General features: G+C 41.7%; 1 protein-coding gene across 9 annotated transcripts in view; it reads right to left on the reverse strand.

The window, feature by feature from the left end:
• The window catches only part of ptprfa (protein tyrosine phosphatase receptor type Fa), a 230,788-nt gene that overhangs the window by 155,146 nt on the left and 50,872 nt on the right, over positions 1-24,770 (reverse strand). For all 9 annotated transcript variants that reach the window (XM_037470081.2, XM_037470080.2, XM_037470078.2 and 6 more), the window contains exons 2-3: positions 12,959-13,108; positions 315-460 (exon numbers count right to left, since the gene is read on the reverse strand). In XM_037470081.2, coding sequence (XP_037325978.2) covers positions 315-460; positions 12,959-13,034 — 222 coding nt within the window. In that variant the 5' untranslated portion in view covers positions 13,035-13,108. The remainder of the gene's footprint in view (positions 1-314; positions 461-12,958; positions 13,109-24,770) is intronic.

Genomic DNA, 24,770 nt, shown 5'->3' on the forward strand with positions numbered 1-24,770 from the left:
CTGCAGACACTTGACTATGTGCTCACTGTGATGCTCAGCCTCAGGTATTCTGTTTTGCATTCGCATTCAGTGTACTTCAAATGTGCTCAAGCTGCTGCACAGTTTTCAGTGCATGGTGGTAATCAGCAAGTACAGCCCCAACCTGCAGCTCATCCACCAGGGTAAGGATGTTGACACACTGTATGTGTAAAATAAAACCTCACAACCAATCTTGCTCGACTTTGATACTCACGAAGCAGAGCGCTAATGAGAAGCGACGGGGTGGGACAGGGGGGCTTCTGGGAGCTTTGAGGGCCTGCTACCAAGGTCCTTACCTCAAAGCGCTGAGAGCTGACTTTTTTCCCCTTCTTCCTCCAGGTGATGCGAGGTTTGGGCTCGCCCACCGCCTGGCACACGAATGACGCCACACCTCCCGAAATCCCCGTCTGATCATCGGGGGACTTGATGAAGTCGGGCATGCCTAAGGGACAGAGACAGCGAGAGGAGGAAAGAGAGAGAGGGAGGGAGGGAGGGCATGGAAGAGGAAGAGGATTTGGTCAAATGGACACGCAGCTCCGGACAAGTAGCTCCGGGCAAGTTACAGGTTGTTGTTTTTTGTTTATCTGGTGTGGGTCCTGCAATAACAATGATCTAGTAGAAACAGAGCCTCGTCCTTTCAAAGGTGCCCTTGAGCAGACCACGATCCCGCTTAATACCCAACTGAGATCGGCTTGTGCCGCTCAGAAAAAGGATCCTTCCACCGACCACTCCGCACTCGGCGTTACTGCGGTTATTCCTGCATGTCCTGTCGGGTTTATGCGTCTGCACGCTCCGCTAAAGCCGCTGCCCCCCTCCCACCCCACTACGCTACAGCGGCTCATGTGCCACTTCAAGCGCGTTCCTGGTTTCAAAACTCCGCCAATCACTCCTTGCCGAAGCTTGTCGAAGGATCTCAGCATGATTAAATTAATTCAAAACTAGAAGAAGAGGCGTATTATTGGACATGGCTACAATCCGGTCACCATGTTGCCGACAAGTCGAAGTTGTATTGGGTGCTCGCTCCTTTTTCTTGACGCACGCTCCTGATGTTGAATTTAGAATCGATTGCTCTTCCTCGGGTTCCCGGATGTTGCGGTTGAATTTTTTGCAGTTGCATATTTTAACATTGACATTCCGATACATAATTTGAATGCATAAATATTCAGTGCTAGAAATTCAATCAAATTTTTCATCTTTCTGAAGGGTTGAAAAAAGAAAATTAAGTTTTCAAAAGCAGTAGTGACAAAGCATCCATGGTGATTTTCTGGATGCTACCAAGCCAATTGAAGCTCTAGGTTATGGTTTAACAGGCTACTCATCAATGAAAGGACATATTATTCCTAAATGGACTGAGAACAATTTGAAACGCATTTATTCTACCACGTATCTCAGGTCATCTACAAACTGGCTTAAAGAGCAATTCATGTGTTTGATGCACTTACAACATCCGGCAATGTGTGCACTGCACTGCTCTTCTTGTATGAGTCAGGCAGGCGGGGGTCCGCTCCTATTTTCTCTCAGCAGGGAGTCCTGATGAGCACTCTGCAAGGCACAGCCAGACATTTTCACTGAAACTTTTGGCACTTACTAAGGTGGTCTTTAAAGTTCTATGCGATTTAAAACCTTTTTCGCTCAATTGCAGCAAAGGGCCACTCCCCAGGTTCATCTCCATGGAAACCCAGAACTGCAAATTGCAAAACAGGTCACTGCCCTCAACCGGAGAATGGCTTCTCTGGACGTATATACTTCTATACTATACGGTCTGCTATGAGCACGCACAAGTCAGTGTGCCCATCGAGACAGAACTTCCTTGTGTGCATAGATGGATGATTGTAAACGTAAGTTTAAAAAACTGTATTGATTATGTGTATGAAGACCATGTCCCAGCTAGAGTTGGGAAAAACTACAATACAGTTGTAGAGTGTATCTGACAGACAGTGAAGGGACGTGAAAAGACGTTTATCCTCAGTGGTTCCCCCTGTCGACCCACCAGTTTAGAAGGTCACGCCAACCTTTGGCTAACAGTGTTAGCGGGGAGCTATCTCAAAGTTACACACCGTACAAAAAAATTAGCCGTTTCAAAATTCAAGGAAGTTCACACAGTCTCAAAAAATTAGTACTAGTAGTTGTGTTTATGTTTTCTTTTCTTTTCATTTCAAATTGGGCTCAAAGAGTTCCTGACAGCATCTCTATGACACTTTACCTATATATACACACTTAATGTTCTTACTTAATGTTTTAAAAATGCTTTAAATCTCTATGTTCACGTTTACATTGCCAAACACTGTCTACCATAGTAATTACATTACACACTTTAGTTTTATACAGTATTTCACTGATGTTTATATTTCATATTAATAATATTAATGCATTTAATTTGTATAGCGCTTTTCCAGGAGGTCAAAAACCTCTATTTATATTAACTTTTCACTAATGTATGTTGTAGATTCTCGTTTGACCTGCATCATTTTTCTTAATGCATATGAATTTTAAAAAGTGTTCAAACTTGCGTACATAAAAACCATGTGATGCATGTGATACAAGTGTATAAAACGCTATCTACAGAGGCTGATATCTCCAGTCCTTCACCATGCTGCCCACCCAGTGCATGTTCACCATTCTAGTTGCAAATGGGCATATTCCACTGACTATTTACCAAAAACACGAGCATGTTCCACGCTCTTTCAGTTTGTTCATACCAAAAGCTTACTGCCGTCAGTTCAAGTTTAGAGAAGTGTGGAGGCGATGGATGGGATTTTAATATGTTGGTAGTCCTTTACTCACAAAAACCATGCTCATCCTCTAACCCACCACTAAACATCTTGCTCTCCGGCTGCTATGTTGGAGTTTGATTCATTACAGTAAGTCACCCAAATCAAATACATTCAATGTTTCAAATGGCCATATCTGTGTTATGTAGTAGAATTAAGTGATTTAACTTATCGCTTGGAATTATATTGGTTTTTTTTAAATACTCCAGGGTAACACCTGGAAATACTGGTGTCCGGAAAATATGGCCAGATATGCCTGAACGAGCCTGAGTGGGAAGGTTTCAGACTTCCAAAGACCCCATTGGAAAAATTAAAATGAAGGTGGCGCATTAGCACCAGACAGAAGAACTATATAAAGATGTGCTCAAATCAGGGTAATAAGTGGGACTCTTCTGGCTCAATGAATAACTTCTCTAACCCCAATTGCATTAGACTGATCCAGTGATTTATTCACTGGCCTCCAATAGAAGCAAGATAACAGATTAGAGTTATTAGTGTTAGCGGACTAGTTTAGACTACCTTTTTCTTGCCCAGCCAAACATCCCGTTCTCCAACACTATATTTGTGTTTTGGTTGATACCCAGTCGAAGCACTAGTCTCTCAATCATGTCTCAGAGACTAGTTCATGGCAAATGTCAAGTCTTGTCACAAGTGCCAATTTAAGCCTTAAAGTAATCTGGGGGAAATTAGAACATTGAAAGACAGACATTTATACATCTCATTTCCAAAGCATACTGAGGAAAATAGTTAGAAACAGTAAAAATTGTAGCCAACCGAAGCTTCTTAGTCAAGATAATAAGATAAGTAGAAATGACATTATTCGTACACTCTAGAAGACACAGAGAGAATGTCTCTGATGTCAGCAGTGGATCGGTACCAACATAGAGCTATTAGTATTACTTAAGTCACCTTGTCTTCTGTATCCGACTATCAGCCCTGGGTCATGTGACATGTTCTGCCTTTGTCCTTGTTTTTTTCAAAAGGCTAATCTTTCTTGGCTTTTTTGGCTGAAAAAAAGACCTCTTCCCTTGCCATGCAACTGCCAAATCCAACAGCGCAATCTCCAAGACATTCTGCCCTTACAGACCATTTAAACCAGCTTCAGTCAAATGCTGAAGGCCAGACAGCGGCAAAGCTCCAACTGAAAACTGAACTTATATTCCGCAATCAGAAACACAATTAGAGGCAATTTGTAGGAGAAAATCAATGGACTGGAGTCTGGCATTTACATTATTAATGAGTACAAATTGGGCTCTTAAATTCCTTTAACTATTCTACCTCACGTATTTACAAAGTATTTATTATGCTCTTACAGCATTGAAAAGTGCAATTCAACCAAATACGGGCAACACACAGAACACAGCGAACATTAGTTCCAACGAAAATTCCTTCACTTAAATTCATAAAAACAAAACAATGTAATGTGTATTATATATTTAGCTACAAACCGTAGCACTAACAAATCGTAGCACTTAAATTGTACTTATAATGGCACTTTTCTATAACATGTTTTGGAACTGGTTAATTGATGAAAATTGTACTTTCTTGTTACTTGTTCTTCTGAGTTCGTGTCTCTACGGTGGAAATGCACTTATTGTAAGTCTCTTTGGATAAAAGCATCAGCTAAATGACATGTAATGTAATGTAATATTTTAAATGTATGGTTCAGATATTGTGCAGTATTACTTGAAATACTATAATAAACCAAAAAGGTAATGATGGGTTATCAGCAAATATCTGCAATGAGAATGGAATCAAACAATCAGAATGTTAAAATGAAAAAGAAAAAAACATCTTCAAATGCCACTAATGGATCACCATCAGTAACAACAGCAATAACAGCAGTCCCCATGCTAACAAATAGTGTGGCCCAGGTCCCAGCTGTGTGTGGGCATGCTCATCACTCATCCTGTGTGACATGCAGCATTTGTGGGTGTGATTGTTTTTCGTCACTTTGCAGCACTCTTTCTACTGTTCTATAAACAGGTTCATATCACTGTCTCATGATTGCACGTCAGTGAGCTCTCAGGGCCACCATTGTTTAGGGTTACCAAAAAATGCCGTCAATGGAGCGAGCAGCACTTAATATACAATATGGCAGGATGCTCCAACTTCATATCTAAACTAATATTGTATTTACCAGTTTGTGTTCCAGTTTCGGCCATAAATTATGCACCAAAATAATGTCTTAGACACTTCGATGGATGTTCAGATAGACCGCTACAGCAAAGTGATTGGATGGTCTAGACCAGTGGTTCTCAACTGGTGGGTCTAGTAAAAAAAAAAAAAATTCATGGGATTTTATTTTGAAGGGACTTTTTCTAATGCAGTGTCGGTTTTTTGCCGGCTCGTCCGTCCATGTTTTCAGTTGGCGCCGCAAAGACAACCGCTAGCACCGCTAAGCCCCCGTCGACAGCGGTAGCATCCCCCCGGTGACCGATCGATTTGGGTCGCGGCTTGTCATTAAGGGGTGATGGTGGGTCCCGGAGCAAGACCAGTTGAGAACCACTGGTCTAGACCAAAGACACTCACGCAGCCGCAGGAGAGCCAAACAAACACAGAACTAACCAGAAGATTTCTGTTCTGCCACACTCACCTTTAGATGATGCACTTATTTTAAGTCCAACCATGATGGTTTTTTTAAACCACACTAAATGGTCTTGTATTTTAAACAAAAGCCAGTTTTCCGAACACTAAGCTGGGCTGTTACACTTTTGTCGAGGTGTTGGGTTACCCTGTGTGTTACAGAGTGACAACAAGGGTCCTGACCCATCGTCAGAATGCAGCTGGCCTCACCTAGCATTCCCAGCTGTACCTTCAAAAAGTAATACGCCGTAATTCATACATATCCAACAGAAATAACTCATATTTAATCCACCTGAAAAACTGTTTTAAAACTTAACATCCAAGCCAGGAAATACAGCAGACCACTTATAAGTATTAAAACCTCATAAGAGGAACTAAATGCAGAAGATGAAAACAATGACATCCCATAATTATTGTTCTCACGTGCTCACGCTCTGCATGTTTGGAACAATCAAACTGTGCTTCTCCAAGCATGGCAAGCAAGTTCCATGTATACTGCCTTTGTAATGTTACAATGTGTCTCTCACACCGTCCTTGAATGTCCATGTCTCCTGGGCCACAGAGTAGTTGGTGGAATTAAGTGTTGGGTTATGAGCTCATTCCTCTTACGGGTGGTTTAGCTGCGAGTGTATTTTTCATTCAATTACTCCAGCAAAATGATGCCAGAGTAAACAGGAGATGCTGCTTTTCAACACAATGTGGAGAGGCCCATGGCTGCACATGTCGGGAATCCATCCAAGCATCACTTTACGCTGCTCGCACGCTACACTAACTGCCTCATCCTGCTGCTTGTCACCTTCCGTGCCGGTCGCAGAGAAGCCGTGTCACATCCTGCTGGCTCGCAATGTGAAGTCTGGCATGGTGACTTTTTAGATTGAAGCTGCTACAAAGAAAAATCTGGTGTTCAAAATGTTGCCATCTGCCAGCACTTTACTATAGGATTAAGGTATTGAGGGGTTTTTCCCCCTGGAAAGGGCTAGGTAACAGGTTGAAATAGCCAGGGAAATGGCCTTGAAAGCAGTTACAAAACAGGTATTTGACACAAATATCTGCATCACTACTATTCAAACTCTCAGGCTTTTCCATTAGGAAATCATGACAGATGTGTAAATTACTCCCGTGACTAAAGGCCTTTACATCATCATGGCTGACTGTAGCATCTATAAACTGTTACAAAATAAAACTGGTTTCATTTCAGCTTCCTACACATTTGTGTTGGTGTATCCAGTCATCAGTTTGTGTCCTTAAATGCAATTCTTTGCAGAGGTTGAATGTTGTATCGCTTATTTCTTAACTTGTATTATCCATTGCACCAACTTTGGTTTTAGTGTTTCAACAAGGTTTAATGTTATATGTCAGTTGTCATAGTCTAAGTTAGATGATGGGTAAGCAGATGGAAAATGACAACGGTAAAGGACATTCCAAACATGTAAATCTTAATGCTATTACAAAGTCAAAACTAGCCATCAACTCATGTGTTTACAGCCTTTTGTTTCACGTCTCATTGTCACTCACGGCACCACACTTCTTGCGGGCCTGTTCCTCATTTGGGCTCAATAATTTAATGGTGTCTAGGCATGCAGCCAGGCAGTCAAATATTGTGTGAGGCGGAATAAAGCTGTGTGTCGGAGGCAATTCACAATGACAAGTGACAACAGTTTCACACAGAGTGTCTTCTCCACACAGAGACTCATTAGGCTGTGGCGTTGAGAGGGAGCAGCCATGCACATCCACCTCGTATCAGCCAAAGTGACACGAAAACAATCTGGCTCTCTACTTTTGGACACCCACGGTAGAAATTCACTACTTTCACAGTTCAAATGTTGAGCAGTGGACAACTCTTAATGCAAACTTCTTCAATAACAAGACAGGCTTACAGTGGCAATGGAAATTTATTAAGTTGTGCAGAACACAATAAAGTTTGCCTCCAGCAGTCATTAATGCTAAAACAGGCACAATAAAATGATGCTTAATATTGGCTTGCACTTCTTTTGAAAGTACAATTTCCCTCTTTGTTACCAGCTTCAATCAAAGAGGAGAAAAAGATTGATTAGATTCCAAAGGCACAAACAGTGGTTAAAACTGAGCTGTGGCCGAATAAATGCATACGGAAGCATTTTGGGTTGCAAAATATATTCTGCAGAACAATTATTATGATAATTCATAATAATTATTACTGAAATGTGATGTCCCGAGAGGTCTGGTCCTCAATGGGAGGTACATTCCTACCCGGTGGTTGCAAGAACTACAAACCCCATAGTCGGCAAGGCAGCTCAGCTGAGGGGGATGAAGAGCAGAAAGGAGAGGAGTCGAGAGAGGAAAGACAGAAGCTGGCGTCATGTTGCAATCCATTCAAAACAAAGAAGGTACGACCCATGTGGGGGGGCCTTCCATGTTCCTATATCATCAGAGTGGGGCTCGACAGAAAAGGTTTGGGAACCACTGGACTAGACTAAGGTTGTTGCTCTGCAAAGTGGCTTGTCATTGAAGTAATTTAAAGAAAAAAGGAAACCCTCTGAAAACTCTGAAATAGCATACTTACATGGCTGGTCAAGTAAACACACTCTACAGAGGATGCAGGGAAGAGCAAATGTTTGCTGATTGAGCAACTCCCCTGAACTAACCTGCAGAAAACCCTGCCAGTTCCCCAGTGCTGCTCTCTGAGGGAGCCTGTCAGCATGAGCTGTCGGTACCTTCCTGCTCCCTGTGGTGTAACTCGTACATAGCTGCACGGAGGCAGAAAGCGTCTCAGAAGAGCTCGCTGCCGTCATAGGTCAGACATACTGCGGGACAACTACAAGATGTGCCTCCGCAGCTTACATTGGACACGTTTTTGTCACCAGGCATTTCTTTGGAAAGAATACTATTTGAAAAGTCTATCAAATAGTAAATAGTAAACAGGCATTAGTCAACAGGATTAAATGGTTTGTGCACTAGAAGGGCCATTAAGGAGCCTGAGTGAGTCCAGGCATCGGTTTTAATTCCAGCACAAGATTGTATTTTTTATCATTCAATCAATAACAGCCGACCCCGACTGTTTCCAACTCTATCTGAATCTAACCACCAGGATAGACATTTTTAGTTTTTCTAGTTAACATTTTTTTTCAGCAGGTGTGTAGCATTGGGTTTTATTAAAACCAGACATTAGTAAGCAAAACTACCCGAATATTCATTGCTCAAAGAATAGACTTGATGAACTGTGCAAAATAACAGAACAAACCAATTGTAAGAGCAGTAGTTTGGACCTCATCTACTAGCTCAGCTTCTGTTATCCAGCATTATCTGCACCTTTCTATTTTGGTATTCTGCATTGATTTTGCAAAGTTTCATGGTTACGTTGGGTCAGTGCCGGCGCTCCGCACACGCACATCACGCGCTCCGCGTATGGCACCAAGTGCCTGGGGGGGCACCAAAAAATCTGGGACGTGAAAAATCATCACAGTAGTATAAATAACAAATAAAATATGTCTAAAGCATGCTAATATGCAAAATCCATACAAAGTCAAAAAGTAATAGGCCTAGACCAAATTAGTGGAGAAAAAGGGGAACCTCCTGTGCGGCCCCCCCTCCCCCCACCTCCCAGTGGTTTGTTCCATTATGCCTCAAATCTCAAATGTGGCAGACAGCTTTGAAACGGCTTCGAAAAGGCATCAAGAGTCGGGGGCGGAGAAAAGAAAAAAGAAGAGACAGCGGGATGATGCTCGCGCGTCGCCCTCAGCTAAGACAATGTTTTAAATCAGGGGTCCCCAAACTTTGTCTCGTGAGGACCGTTGCTAGCGGTCACCGGGCGGCCGGCTGCCCGCATGTACTCGCCTCATAATGTCCGCACGGACCGCCGTGGGTCGTATTCGGTACTCGTCCGCGGGCCGCCTGAAGTTTCTGTTACCGTTACCGTTTCTGTTATCATTTGTTTTTATGTTATCATTTACGTTTTTGCATAACAATCGGCTTCAAGCGGCATATCCCAATCTGTGGATTGCTCTTCGTATTGCACTGACTCTCCCTGTCACAGTTACCTCTGCTGAGCGAAGCTTTTCAAAGCTCAAACTAATCAAAACGTACCTGCGCTCATCAATGGGGCAGGAACGTTTAAGTGGTCTGGCTGTCATCAGCATCAATGGGGACGTGGCTCAGAAACTGTCATATGACCTGAGAGCTGATTTTGCAGCTAGGAAATGCAGGCGTGTGCCTCTGTAGGGCCTTTGACAACTGATGGTAGTGAACATGTTTGTAATATTGTTCTATCGGATAGCAGAATGGTCTCTTTTATAGAGATGGTAAAGCAAATTCTACTGTGCAGTTTGCACTTTATTATTATTATTTGTACTTATGTATATTATTTACTGAAGAAATGTGCACATTATTACTTACACGGTTATATACTTGAATACTTTCTGCATTTACAATGTTCACTTCCAAATCTGTGTTTTTAGTAATTGTAGTGGTATTTGGTCATTATAATTTATAATTTTATCTTTTATATAATTTATTTCTTTTCATGTTTGTTTATGTAAATTATTTATGTTTAGAAGTTATTTGGGGAATAAAGAGAACCTAACTAAGACATTCTGAATGGTTGTTATTCCTTTGGTGATGGTGGTGGTTGGTTGGTTCGTTGGTTGGGGGGGCACCACCAAGCATTTGTGCTTAGGGCACCCAAATGGCTAGCGCCGGCCCTGCGTTGGGTTCAGATTTGAGTCACTTTTTAATTAGAAAGTGGCTGTGGATCTGAGGCCTCATGCTGCTCACTGGCTGAGACTTGCACTGCTCTTTTTTGGAAGTTTGGTGTTGTAATATCTGGTGGACTGGGAGGGCTATGGTCCCAAGGAGCGGGAATGGGTTCCCGCCCGCAACATTGTTGATCCCTCCCTGATCACAGACTTCCAACAAGCTAATCCGGACCAGCCCTGTGGGACATCAAGACCAGTCCCTAGAGGGGGAGGTTCTGTCACAAATTCTCAGGCTTATTCGTTTTTGTTTGTCATTCCAGATCCCGTCATTAACACAAAATCATCTGATTCTCTTCACCTGGTCCTCATGCCCTTCCCGCCTGCAGTCCATTCCCTCATTAGCCACTCACTATTTTGGTCCTCGCACTTGCCCTCTGACCGATTGTCTTGTGTTCATGCCAGGTTTTCCGGCGTTTCTCTATTACCCTGATACCCTGTTCTGATCTAGTCTTCCTTTTTTTGATCACGGATTCCCCGCCTGCTCCTTTTTGGATTTGTTCGCCTGTTGGACTGATATGCCGGTTTTGACCCTGTCTGATCTAGTAAATAACTTTTGATTGGATTTCTGTCTCCGAGTTGTGCTTTTGGGTTCTAGTACCTGTAAACCTTACAGGATTTGGTTTCTAAATGAAATTAACGATTCTTATTTCCTTCCAAGTGCTCATACAGCAAGGTAATAGTTGACACATTCCCTGTGATGCAATCCTCTGTTCGGTTATGAAGGGAAATTACACAATGTGTTCTTTGCAACCATAAAGCAACTAGTCCAGTGGTTCTCAACTGGTCTGGCTCCAAGACCCACCATCACCCCTTAATGACAAGCCGCGACCCAAATCGATCTGTCAACAGGGGGGTGCTACCGTCGACGGGGGGGTGGGGGGATGGGGGTTCGAACGGTTGTCTTTGCGGCGCCAACTGAAAACATGGACGGACGAGCCGGCAAAAAAACCTGACACTCCGCTGCATGAGAAAAAGTCCCTTCTTTTTTTATTTTAATTTTCCCATGCAACGGCCCGGCACTAGTGGGTCCCACCAGTTGAGAACCACTGATCATGTTTTCAACTGCCAGGCATCATCGGCCCCATTGAGTTTCTGTCTCAAGGCCAGACCTAATCAATTCGGCGCCAGCTGTGTAATAATGTTAAACCCATTTCCCTTTCGGACTAGGCTAATATGAAATTTCATTTTCTTAATGTGCCTTAAACCTTTCACCTTTACCCAATTCACCATCCCCACATAGGATGCTGTGCTCATTACACGTAGCTGCTTTGGTTCAATGGCATCCTCATGGGAGAACCAAAGAAGCATTATTGCATTAGCCAGGGTCAGTTCAATTAATCAACATCATGTCGAAGTCTCCAACCCCAGCCATGGCCTCCCCCATGTCTGCGACCTCAGAATGTCGTTGACCTTTTGACGGATGCTTGCATAGTAACATAGTAATGGAACACACACAGTAGTCACAAGCAAACTTACTATTATCGTTGTTATAACAGAGTGAAGGTCGTTTCTGTGGTTTATTAACCAAAGTATGTATGAGTATTTCCTACAGGACTGGCTATAACAACCTGCACCCCTTATTTTCACTAGTTGCACTGCGTTTGGACAGTTTTTTTTGAAGAAAACATTTCAACTCTGTCTCTTTAACTCAGGGGTGTCAAACGGAAGATACTGCCAACTACGACCGAACGCGGGCCACTGACGATCGGCGCAAACGGCTGACGGGGGGGGCGCTGGCGGTCCGACCGACGGTTCGCTGATGGCAGGATGTACGCACTCCGGTGGCGGACTGCTCTGGACGGGCAGCCGAACACCGGCGGCGGGCCGCGAGTTCGACATATGTAACCTAGACAAATAACATTTAATATAATTAAATCTATGGTTTAAATACACGTATTCCGACACATACTGTTGGAGATGCGAACAAGTTTACTCTGCAATCTCCATAAACTGTCTCTGCTCTGCTCACTGAAGCAACACATCGCGTGGACAATAAATATCAGAGCCAAGAGCACCGAGTGTAGTCAACTACTGCTGCTAACACATCCCGTCGGACCAGGATTATTTATTTATATCCGTTAGTGATATAAATATTTTATTTCATTTTATGGGAAAAATCACAAAAAGAATTAACGGAGTAAAAAGTTGTTGGTAGGGTTTTAACGGTAAAAGGGACGATGATTAGGTACACGGACCTACCTCCCACCTGTCTTGAAAAATCTTTTTTTCAAATTCCACCTTTCGTTTAGCCATTTTTTGGGGAGAGGGATAGTTGAAAGTTGACACAAGTGGTATAAAATACAGACTGTGAGGCGCGGGGCCGTGAATGCGCGACGACACACGGAGAGTGCATTGTGGGATTTGTAGTATTATGGTGATTTGTGCGATATACCGGCGGGCCAGCTTTAATAGTAAATAGATTTGATCATGCGGGCCAAAGATAATTCATAATTTATACTCAAGAACATCATGCTGTATTTAAGAAGACCTGAAAATTGTAGACAAAAGCTGTTTGTGTCCTTTCCATCAGGACCAAGACCTCTTGACACAAACAGTGTCTTCCCGTAGGCAGTCAGGTTCATTAAGCCCGGGTCCCCCACTGACTGACTATTTAAAACACTTCCAAATACATTGTGTATAGTATTCCTATCGGCCTGTGCACTTTATCTTTTTTTATTTTGTATTTTACATCCTTTTATATTCTATTGTTAATTTAAATTGTACATTATTCTCTTTTGTTCTATGACAATTTCCTTGTATATCCAACATACCTGGCTATCAAATGTTTCGGACTCGGATTCTGACATCTGATAATGTTACTGACATATAGGCTGAACTGATGTTAGTACTCACTCTCTGTGTGAGAGGGCAGCACCAGTCTGGCCAGCAGCAGGAGATGAAGAGCTCCTCTGGTGAATCTCAGGTCCATGGTCTGACTGCTAGTGTGCTCTTTGGTCCTGATGCTGCTGCTGGCTACGACCTCAAACAGTCAATGAGTGACACCTACAAGAAGGGAAGAGAGCACATGTTGACAGAGGTTCTGTGGTCTGTAAATCTGCATGTTAATATAGTTCATTACCCTCCAACTCCTGCTCCACAATTTTGTAAAGCACATTTTGACTCCCATCTTATTGAAAAGATGAATTTACCTTAACTTGATTGGCCCATCACTGTGCCAAGTCACTGTGTCTTTAGGAAAGGTGCCTTCTTAACTGTTATACAGGAATGTAGAAAGACAATTTCTAAACACGTGGACCAAACGGGAAGCAAATTCATTCAGCAAATGATGTTTTACTCAACAAAATGATCTAGCATGATACAAAAAAGAAAAGAAAAAGGGTCAAATAATTTCTAAAAATGTGCTTTACCAAACGGTTGAATTGTAACTTCACAATAAAGGTAGCAAGGTTAAGCTACTGTAAGTAAAATTCATCTTTTATTATAAAAAACAATCCATTGTAAATATCACACATGATTTCATAAGAAGGATTCTTTTCTGTAAAAGACACCAGTGATACCAAACGGATAAAATATCCTAAAAGTAAAAATAGTGATACTAGTGATAATGAAAGTATTCACAATACATATTATTTTATCCCATTACATACATGAAGGATTTTAACATTTTATGGTCTTCGTAATTGTTTTGCTTTTGTCGATCATAATGTCCAGTATCTTCATAACAAATATGCAATAACGGTGTTATCTGAAGACAAGTAGTCAGATTTCATGGCTGGCTGTTGCCAGAATCTTAGCCGGCCTGGTGTCTACGTTACTTGAGAAGGTTAACACACGTTATGCACAGCTCCCAGCAGCAGGCTGAGGATAATCTGCACCAGTTTTTTCTGTTTTTCTCCGATTCCTTGTGGTTACTGAAAAAGTGCAAGTTGGAGAACAAGTCCAAGCCAGTCTTCACTTCAACTTCAATGGTCAGAGCCTACTCGCTCCGATAAAAAAAACATTTTTTGCAGAATAGTTCTAAAAAGGATGCACATGTAACTCGTGGAAGCGGAGAGCGCTGCTGCAGGTGGTCTCACAGAAAGGATCAGGCTTCAGAGAAAGCTTGGGGACAATTTCCAACATCGTTGACCTGTCGTTAGTTGTGCTGTGACAAGGAAGGTGGGGACTAAGTGCTGGATTCCTTCCCCCATTCAATTGCAGCATTGCACAGACACTTTCAATCACATAATGCCTTTTACACCGTGGCTCTTTTCAACAGGGTGCTTCTGGCTCCGTGTGGACGCCACTGTTTAAGCACATTTATGACAGAAGCACAGCCACCTCCACAGGGTAAGGTAAACACTTGCTGTTTAAAAGTTCAACCCCAGTGAATCCATAGCATCGTCATGGAGTCAACAGCTGCTGCTCTCTCCTCTCAAAGCGAGCAGCTACTCAGTGAGGTGAGGATGATGTGACTTCCCCAGGAGGAAGCACACCCAGAGGGCCACTCTCCCCCACTTATCTCCCAGCATCCCTGGAGATCCAGCTGCAGTGAGGTGCCGGGGGGGGGGGGCACCTCCAGCTTGTGAGAAGCTATCACTGGTACATTCACACACCCCCTTAGCATGTCGATTGGACACATCAAGCGAAGGTGTGGGCGCCGTCTTCCTCGGGATATAATGATATCTAACCACTACTGGGGCATCTGGAGTACGCAGCTGCCTCCTGCTAACAGCGACACATGTCCCCTTCAGTCCATACACACTTTAGCATAATCTGTGTGAACAGCAGCAATATGATATGCACACACACAAAATACAAAGCTCGTTAGTAAGGTTTAGTAAAAAAAAAATGTTTGCGTGTAAAATTGAACAAAACAAGCAATAAAGCTTTAAAAAGCAGCGACACAGACAGTTAAGAGCTAGGTGGTGGACATGGTGAAGCATCACCGGTGGCAATCTCTCAGCGCATGGACCAATATTAATAATGCTGCTTGATAGCTGATGGACATGTTTGCAATGTTTGCTAATAATTCTGATTTTTAGGTGCCCGTAAAGGAAAACACTACTGGTCTACTGTCAAACACAAGAAGTAAATAGCAAACCATGCAGGCAACTGTCACGGTTTGGGTCTGCTCTATGTCTTATTTTGTAGTTTTCATGTCTCTTGTGTTCCTGGGTAACTTCACTTCCTGCCTTGTCCTGTCTTCCCTTGTGATTGTCTGCCGTGCCTGATCATTTCCACCTGTGTTCAATCACCTGCACCTCCCTTGTGTATTTAAGTCCTGTGAGTCTCTTGTCTTGTGTGGCGTCATTACATGTCGACCGTGTCATGTGTTCTTGTCAAGCAAGTTTGTTTCGTGTTCTCAAGTCCAGGTCCCTGTTTTTGTCTGTTTTGTTTTCTCCTCCTTCCTGTTTTTTCGGTTGGAGTGATTTTTAGTTAAAGTTCTTTGACCATTAAAATCCTTTTATTTTTCATCATCTCCGCGACTGAGTCCTCCCTCCTTGCCCTCGCACCCCGCGTTCTGACAGGCAACTAGTCAGAGTTTATTATTACTCACAAGCATCGCACAGCCTTTTTAAAGCTGCGGGCAGGGAAAAGATTGAGACATCTGAAAGTCAAAGCGATTTGGCACAGTGATGAGACACTGCCGCCGAGTGATTTCAAATTCCACACGCCCATTAGCAGTAATATTTGTTGTTGCAGGGAGTGCCTAGAAGGCAGCATTGCTTTCATATTTCTAACAAGTCATTGTGAACACCGGAGTGCTGAGTTAGGGCACAGCACAGGGCATGCCTAATTCAGACGGCCAGACAGCACACTGTGTTCCACTAAAACGGACAGAACAAACAACTTAGGATTTCATTAATGTCCATAATGTATCAACAGCAATAAGCAAAATCACAGTGCTTAAGACGAAGTCTTCAAATGTCTGGTCTCCCAACAAATATCCCACATATCTTCAGTTGAACCAAATGTAAAACCCTGGAACACGAGAATGTTTGGTATTTTTGTCTTGTCCAACCAGGCTTTGGCGTTTGGAGCTTAGCCATACAAAACCAAAGAGGTATTATGGGTAAGGGTTAGTTTTTTTTAATCAAATGGGTAATACAAGAATAGAATATGAAAACTAGCTGCGATAATTTACATAGAAAGGGAATGTCCTAACAACAAACCTAAGTAACGCCACTTTCCAGGTGTATGTAACTTTCATACTTAAGTAACGGCACAATCTTTCCTCAACCTAAGCAAGAGGTTGTGTGTTTTTACTAAACTCGAGTATATAGACTTTTTGTCTTAACACTGCAGGCACACATTATTGCAATACTCAGCAACCATAGCGTGAGGGGCCAGGAATTTGTATTATATGGATCCTGTGACATGAGACTGGATATCATGTTGGCTTTAGTATTTGGTAATATGGCAAAAGAGTTGTCTTTTGGCTGCTTTTAGATGCTGCATAACAGTGTCGTGATGTAACTTTCACAACTCACCTGTTCTGGCTGACATTACAGATAGTGAATATTCTCCAAGAAATTAATGAAAAATATCATGATTAGGATTAGGCTTGTTGGCATTTTGAATGATCTTTGTCTTTTAGTATTCACTGCTGCTTCTCTGATGTTATAATCTCAGTTTCACAACATCTACGAAGCATAGAATGGAACAAATGGGCGCAGCATTCATAGATACCTTCCTATGGGCAACATAAACAGTGAGCAGTGACATATGTGTAAGATAACGTGACTTCAGGATTGTCTTGGAGACATCAAAACTTGGATGACCTGCAACTTCCTGGTGTTAAACTCGGAAAAAACGGAAGTTATCATGATAGGCCCAGAGCGCCTTCGAAGTCAGCTGTCACGTGATACAGTCTCTATGGATGGAATTGCTCTGGTGTCCAACAGCACCGTGAGAAATCTTGGAGTTCTCTTCGACCAGGATATGTCCTTCAACTCTCATATAAAGAAGACTTCAAGGACTGCGTTTTTCATCTACGTAATATATCGGAAATCAGGAACTTCCTGTCTCAAAGTGATGCAGAAAAACTAGTTCATGCATTTGTTACTTCTAGACTGGATTACTGTAATTCTTTGTTATCAGGCTGCTCTTGTAAATCACTTAAATCTCTCCAGCTGATTCAGAATGCTGCAGCACGTGTATTAACAAGAACTAAGAAATGGGATCATATAACTCCTGTATTAACTTCTCTGCACTGGCTTCCTGTTAAATCAAGAATAGAATTTAAGGTACTTCTCCTCACCTACAAGGCACTTGCTGGTGAGGCACCGTCTTATCTTAAAGAGCTTGTTACACCGTATTGCCATACAAGGCATCTGCGCTCCGTAGATGCTGGGCTACTTGTGGTTCCTAGAGTTTTAAAAAGTAGGATGGGGGCCAAAGCCTTCAGTTATCAAGCTCCTCTTTTGTGGAAAGCTTCCACTTTCAGTCCAGGGGGCAGACTCGGTCAGTTCATTTAAGATAAAGCTTAAAACGTTCCTCTTTGATATTGCTTATAGTTAGGGCTGGCTCAGGTTAGCCTGGACCAGCCCTTAGTTAAGCTGCTCTAGGCTTAGACTGCCGGGGGACTTCTTAGGACACACCGAGCCCCTCTCTCACTCCACAATCATCCATGTTTTATTAATGTACATCACTAATTAAGCTTCTTTCCCGGAGTTCTTTGTGCTTTCTCGCCTAACAGGTCTCCGTGGATCATAGTTTCGTGCGGACCCCGGTTCTGACTCCTGGCAGGGCTCTGCTGACACCTGCTGCTACCTTCATCATTACTTTAAATATGATTCATATTACTTTCATTATAAACCAACATCTTTCTGCTCTCCCTCCCCACAGAAGCTTCTGTGGATGGTGGTTCTATCTGATGGTGGTTGTCCCTGCAGTGGTCCTGCCGTACACTTGTTCTGCTACTTGCAATTACTTGTATCATTTCTGTTAGAGAAATTGAATGTATTGTACATCTTTTACATTGTTGATTCTGTACACATGACATCCATTGCAGTCTGTCCATCCCGGGTGAGGGATCCCTCCTCTGACGTTCTCCCTAAGGTTTCTTCCCTTTTTTCCCCATTGAAGGGTTTTTTCATATTTTGGGGAGTTTTTCCTGTGCCGATGTGAGGGTTTCGGGACAGAGGATTTTGCATGTGTACAGACTGTAAAGGCCTCTGAGGCAAATTTGTAATTTGCGATTTTGGGCTATACAAAATAAAATGAATTGAATTATCTACATGTACTACATGTAGTAAGTGCTTTACAAGTCTCCAGACTCCCCAATGTCTGCACTGTAAAAAGGAAACCAATAAATGCTGTGCATTCTTGGACTATTGTATCGATCACTGGTTGTGTTGACTGCAGTAGGGGTCATCTCATCAAGCTGCCCATCCATTAGTTGACAATTCCATTAATTACGAGGCTGCAATTCATCCGAGCAGTTACGCAATGTCATTTGAACATAACAATCCAGCAGAAAACATAAGACTACTCTGACTTCATTAAAAATCCCCAGCTGTTTTCTCTGTTCTAAACTGCTAATGTCTAAAAATAGATGGACACCCTTTTAATTTTACAAGCTACAAGTCGGTTTGACAATAAGGAAACCTTCAATAGTCCATTACTAGAAGACTCAAGATACAAATGTTTCAATTTTCAAAATGCAAAGATCAAATTAAAAGGTATTAAATCTAATCAGTGAATTTAGTTTTTTGGGCTCCCAGCAGCATCAGAACCAACAAACATGGAAAAACTGTTCAAGGGAAAGTAACCTTCACAGAGAGCAACTTCCATCTCAATCCAAACCGCATCTGTTATGATTTTATCGTCCTTGTGGTCAAACGTCCGTTCCTCGGATGGCATCATTCAATAAATGACACAGGAATCCATTACCTTACAGCAATATGGAATTCTCTGAAACAACCTTTTGGTGCAAACGCGCTGCTTTGATCACCACGGCAGTGCACAAAAGGGGGAAACACCAACCAGCTCCATAATGTTCATAATAGAACATTCAGTTTCAGTCTGCTAACACCCTAGTGCCTCACATATAATGTGCCTCACACAAGCAACTAATGTCCCTAAAAGCTAATGTTCTTTGTTTGTAAATCCACTATTTGCGCTCGTTTGAGTAGTACATTTTTCTTATTCTTGTTCTTCACAAACAACATCTTGTTATCTGGGCGGCTAATGCAATAAAAGTTTAAAAATCAAGGATTTAGAGAAAATTATAAATGATTGGGTTGTAAAAGAAATATGATTGGTACTGATCTAAATTAGGAAAATAAAATCCTTGTTCATGAACATGTTTGCTTTGTGTAATTTAAGCATTTCTCAGTTTTGCTGCCTAGGTTAAGTAGCATCTCTCCATCTCCTCAGCATGCATTTGTTTATAGCATATCAGCTACTCTCAGCGTTTAGGGAGTGTAACCTATGCCAATAATATATGGTAAATGGACTTGTACAACGCTTTTCTAGTCTTCTGATCACTCAAAGCGCTCTAACACTATGTGACATCACTCACCCTTTCATACAGTGATGACAGGACCTACTATACACAGTGGCACGTGCCCATCAGTAACTAACATTCACACACTGTAGTCACAGCTAGAGGAGCAATGCTGGGGTTAAGTGTCTTGCCCAAGGACACATTGACATGCAAGTTACCCGGGCCTGGGATCAGGCCGCCAACCCTCTGATTGGAGGACGATCGAGCTCCCCATTCACCCACAGTCGCCCATAAATAATTCACCAGTTAAATGGGATGTGTCATTCTGCAAATTATGTTTGGTGCTTATTTTTATTTATCTCGAAGGAATTAAAATATGTCAATGCATTTTACTCCCTGAACTCCCCATTAACAAAACACTTAGAATGTAGTCTTGTTTCATGCATATTGATTTTTCTTACATAAAAAAAGTTTTATTGCCAATCATGGACAAAATAGCTGCCCATATATTTTATTTTGTGACATACACAAGAAGAGACTATATTGTAGTCACAGACAGAGAGTTCCAACAGAGAGTATACATTTTGTTCTACAGAGGATTAGCTGACGCTGTCCTTTTTTGGGGGGCCCCCGCCCCCCAAAAAACGAAAAAGGACTTAAGTAAAACATTTCCGTATTTCTACATTTATTTATTTCTACATTTCTATATTTCTTCATTTATTTATACTTGTATTTCTGTGTCCGTATGTAAATGAGCTCAGGCGGGCCGAACCTCATTCTTGAGCAGGATTGGTCAAATAGAGGAGCGAGACAGAAGCAATCGATCCCAGCACTTTGCTCCTGTAGCGCGTCTAGAAGCTGCTAGCAGCTCATGGCTTCTACCGGGCGAGATGTGTCTGAGCAGCTTTGGAATTGTGAGTTTCTGTTTAACGTGAAGGCAGCGTAACAACAGCAGTTGTTTAGCTCACGTTTCCTAAATGCTGTTGTTCAAAGTGCCAACATACTAACGTTGTATTAAACTGTTAGATAGCCACGTAGCGTTCACTGCTTTATTTCTTTGTAGCACCGAGTACCCACTTTCACCTCCGCGGACACATGACGTCACACTTTGCACCCAGTGGGTGGGGGGTGTCTGCAGTCTTTCCTTATGGAGACAAAATAACTATCGCCGTGAAGAGTGATTTATTCATACCTGCGGTCAGATCACCTTCCTGTAAAGTGTGCAAAGCTTTATTCAGCCAACAAGTTCCCACTGCAACGTGCTTATTGTTTACTGATTACAGCTTCTCCTCTTCACTTGGTCCATACATCGATCGGAGAAGGACGAGGTGATCTCTTACTGCAAATATGTTCAGTGTTATTTGATATATATTTAAAGTAGTAAGTAAAAATAATGCTAATGAAAGCACTGTGTGTATATACAGTACACAGTGCTGTCATTAGCATTATATTTACTTTTGTGTTGATCTTTTTATTCATGTGAAACAGAAAGGACTTTGGGAAATAAAAAGGCAGTTCAACACAGATTTCAGATCCATGCTTAATCAGAGCATTTATTTAACTTCCCCTGCATCATGCAGCTGGTGACAGAGGCATTTACTGGAGCACGTCTGACATTAAGCATTCAGCTGAACTTCAGGGACCAGAATACCAGGCTGACTATGACCACACAGTCCAGTCCAGCCTCCATGTGGACCTGCGGTTAAAAGGGTTCAGGTTAAAGGGTTCAGCCAAAAAGTTTATATTCTTATGGTCAACATTTCTACAGAGCGGAGTTATTTTCAGTTAGTTATTTATATTTTAGAACCTTGTTGTAAATATCACTGGTTTTATAACTTCATTGGATGAAAATGAGCAGCTATGGCAACAGAAAGAGATGGATTACAATCCCAGAGAGCCGATGAATTAATATATAGGGAAGAGAGAGCTATGATGTATAATGATGTCTCTAAAACACTCGTTTGATCACAACATTCTAGCAAGTGCCCATGATATGCAGACTAAAAATCTACAGGCCTCTCTGTTAGTTACATCATGCTTCTGATATGTGCACTTTGAAATAAACCTTCCCCACATTATTAAAAACTTAGTGTAATGTGAGATACGGTTCATGTTGACATTGTCCCATGTAGGAAAGTAAGGTCATAGGAAAAATAAAATAACTGAATTAATTTACACCTGTACTGGATCCTGCTGGGCCTCGTGTTCATGGAGACTCTACAGTTGCGGGGTGGACTGGTTTCCCTCAGTGGGACTGGTTTCCCTCGGTACGTAGTCGCAGCTGTCGCAGCAGGTCCAGCCATCCTGGATAATGATGTTTCATGAGTTTGTGGTTGAGAAGGCCTTCCCCCTCAAGGTAAAGATGGAGTAGGAGAGATCCAAGTAGGCCGTTATGAACGCCTCTCCAGACCCTTTCTATCTTGATGGGGAAATAAATATTGTTTTAATTTAGTCTGCTTACAATCTGTGTTAATATCTTTAAAAGCATAAGATAACTGGCTGCCACTTGCAATCTACTTTAGCAAAGCTCTCCTTCAGACGTCACAATAGAAATAGAAGGTATAGAGTTAGCACTGTTGGTATCGCATCTGATCAGAATCTGTGCACAAGTTAATAACCAAACAGTTAATGACTACTGTCACTTACCTTGTATACGTGTATGTGGTTCATTCAAAGCCCAACCTCCATTGTGTGTTGGGAAGTTGCTGCAGAATTTGAGTCCCAGTTTCATCCAAATCGTTGTCCTCTAATGGAGTTTATAGGTCGTGGACTCTGGTCATCAAAAACAACAAGACAAAAGTCAGAAGAGACAATAAAAGCAATATGACCTCACAGTACAAACAGCACATGTTGATCACAAGTCAACATCGATCTGTTGCAAACTGCAGTTTAAAATCAAGATTATTTTAAGTGTGTGTTTGTGTTAGTCTCAACGCAGCTCTGTGCTGTAGAAATAAATGAAATATAACTTAGAGCTTTAACCTGAATCTGATGCCTAAACATTTGGCCATATCCATTTTACATGCAATTTATATTTTAAGTTAAACATATTTCACTTGTTGATTTTCTGAATTCAGCACCATCATAAGGGTCAAACTGCTGCAATTGTGCTTAATTTAAAAGGTGCAAAATCGGACCACATTTAACTTCATTTAATCAAGTAATGGGGTTGCAAACTGATATACTGAAGAGTTTATTCAATGGCAACTGTGTAAAAAGTTCATAAAAGTTACCATCAGTAAACATTTCGTACATTACGATGTACAGCCACTTCTAAAAGATAGTCAATAAAACCAGAAAAATCACTTGACATTATTACCTTATTCCGTACTGCAGCATCTTCCGAGGAGCTGCGCCATGCTGCTCCCAAAGGATAATAAAATATACGATGGACGTCCATGTGTCGCTCCTCTGGTTCCACATCCATGTCTTCATTGAGCTGAGACAAGTCCTCTGCTTTATCCAGCAGAAACTGAAGTGTGTCTTTCTTGCTCACGATCACAATCGATTTGAAGTGGTTTGAAAACACCATGTAGCCAAATGCTAACAACAGCTTCTGCCGAGGAGCGGACTTCAAGACAGAAAAAGTAGACCAGGAGCGATCACACTGCTCTGACTAATCCTGCTTCACACAGAGGTTAGGACCTCCCACCTCATTAGCATTTTATTTCTTCATTTATGTGTGCAGACGCACAAATAAATAAATGTGGAAATGTAGGCGAACAGAAATGTAGAAAGAAATATATGATACAGACCCATAAATAAATAAATGAAGAAATATAGGAGAACAGAAATTTAGAAATAAATGGTATGTATTTGTTTATGACCTGTTTTATTATCAACTTTTATGCATTTATTCATACATTTATGTACACATTTATTTATTCCTGTATTTATTTATACATTTTTATATTTATTTATTTATTTATACTGTCATTTTTGGTCCTCCATAGGGGGAGGGGGACGAGGAGTGAGTAAATAGCAGTCTGAGAAGTTTTAATGAATCCACAATTGGTAATGTAGCTGTGTGAATAAGTTTGATGTATACATAAGCATGGAGGGCTGGTTCTTTCACAGCAATGTGATGCTGGTTGGACCATTGTAAAGGAAATCCTGCAGTATAGTATTAATAACCTTTGTGGATGGCAATTATTTTTTAGCTTCAAGCTTGTGAATTGTGAAGTGTTGATTTAAAGTGGAAAGCAAAATATAAATACAGGGATTTAACTTAGTGAGACTTAACCAAACTGACGTGAACAGAAGTAGTTTTGAGTGAGACCTCGAACCGCCTAAGTCAAGAAATGCAAGCCCTCAATGTGAGAATCACTTGCTGGTGGGGTCACAGCAGAACCCACGCCCATCATCTCCTGACCCAACCGGAATCATCACCTCTAATAAAATAGGGGAACAAAAGAAAGACATTAGGAGAGGTGTGATGAATGAGACTCTTTCTCGAGTTGTAACTGAACGGGATATTGTTAAAAGCTTGTGCCATTTTATATCCGATTTCTGAATAAGAATTAATTTACAAAAGCCTCTGTATTTGTCTCTCCATTGACGGCAGTGGCACGTAGTTGCCGATGCTGATCACTTCACATCAACTCTTTCCGTAATTATGATAAAACCATTAGTGGCAGATCCCAGGAATGGGTTTCATTTGGCGTAGTGTACATTCAATTCAATCAGCTGAAGAGGAAAATGATGTGTTCACTCTCAGAGAAATAAAAAAACACTAGAGCAGGAGGTACATTTTCTTGAACTGCTGAATTCGTAACGAATCTCGCAGTAACGTATTACATCAAAAAGCAATAAAAAGTTCACTGGTAGCCCGAAACAACCTCTCAATGGATGCTTCCTTCAACCGTTAAAATTTTTTCCTCAGGCATTTCAAAATGCATTTGGTTGTTTGCGAATCAATTACTGTTGTTGCCAGTACTACCTTAAACTTGTACAGTACTACTAGTTGGTGGTATGGTATGTAGACTGTACATTAGAAATGGATGGAGTCCCCCATTGGTTTTGTGGATTGCCATTTTGAAGCCTCAAAGCTGTCAAAATATTTTCTTTGAGAATAAAAAGTGACAAAAGAGGGCAGAGCTCAGTACAACCTGACAGTAACACAATTTAATTCAGGAAAAACATATTAGAATGAACTCTGACTTCCTAGACTTGAAAATGTTCTCAATGTGTACTGATTGACTAAATCAAGAGAGAAGTAGAGTCCTTTTCTCGGATAGAGGAGTCGTCCCCTGATGGCCATTAGGGAGACGC

The sequence above is a fragment of the Pungitius pungitius genome, chromosome 7 (genome assembly GCF_949316345.1).
Source record: "Pungitius pungitius chromosome 7, fPunPun2.1, whole genome shotgun sequence".
Lineage (NCBI taxonomy): Eukaryota > Metazoa > Chordata > Actinopteri > Perciformes > Gasterosteidae > Pungitius > Pungitius pungitius.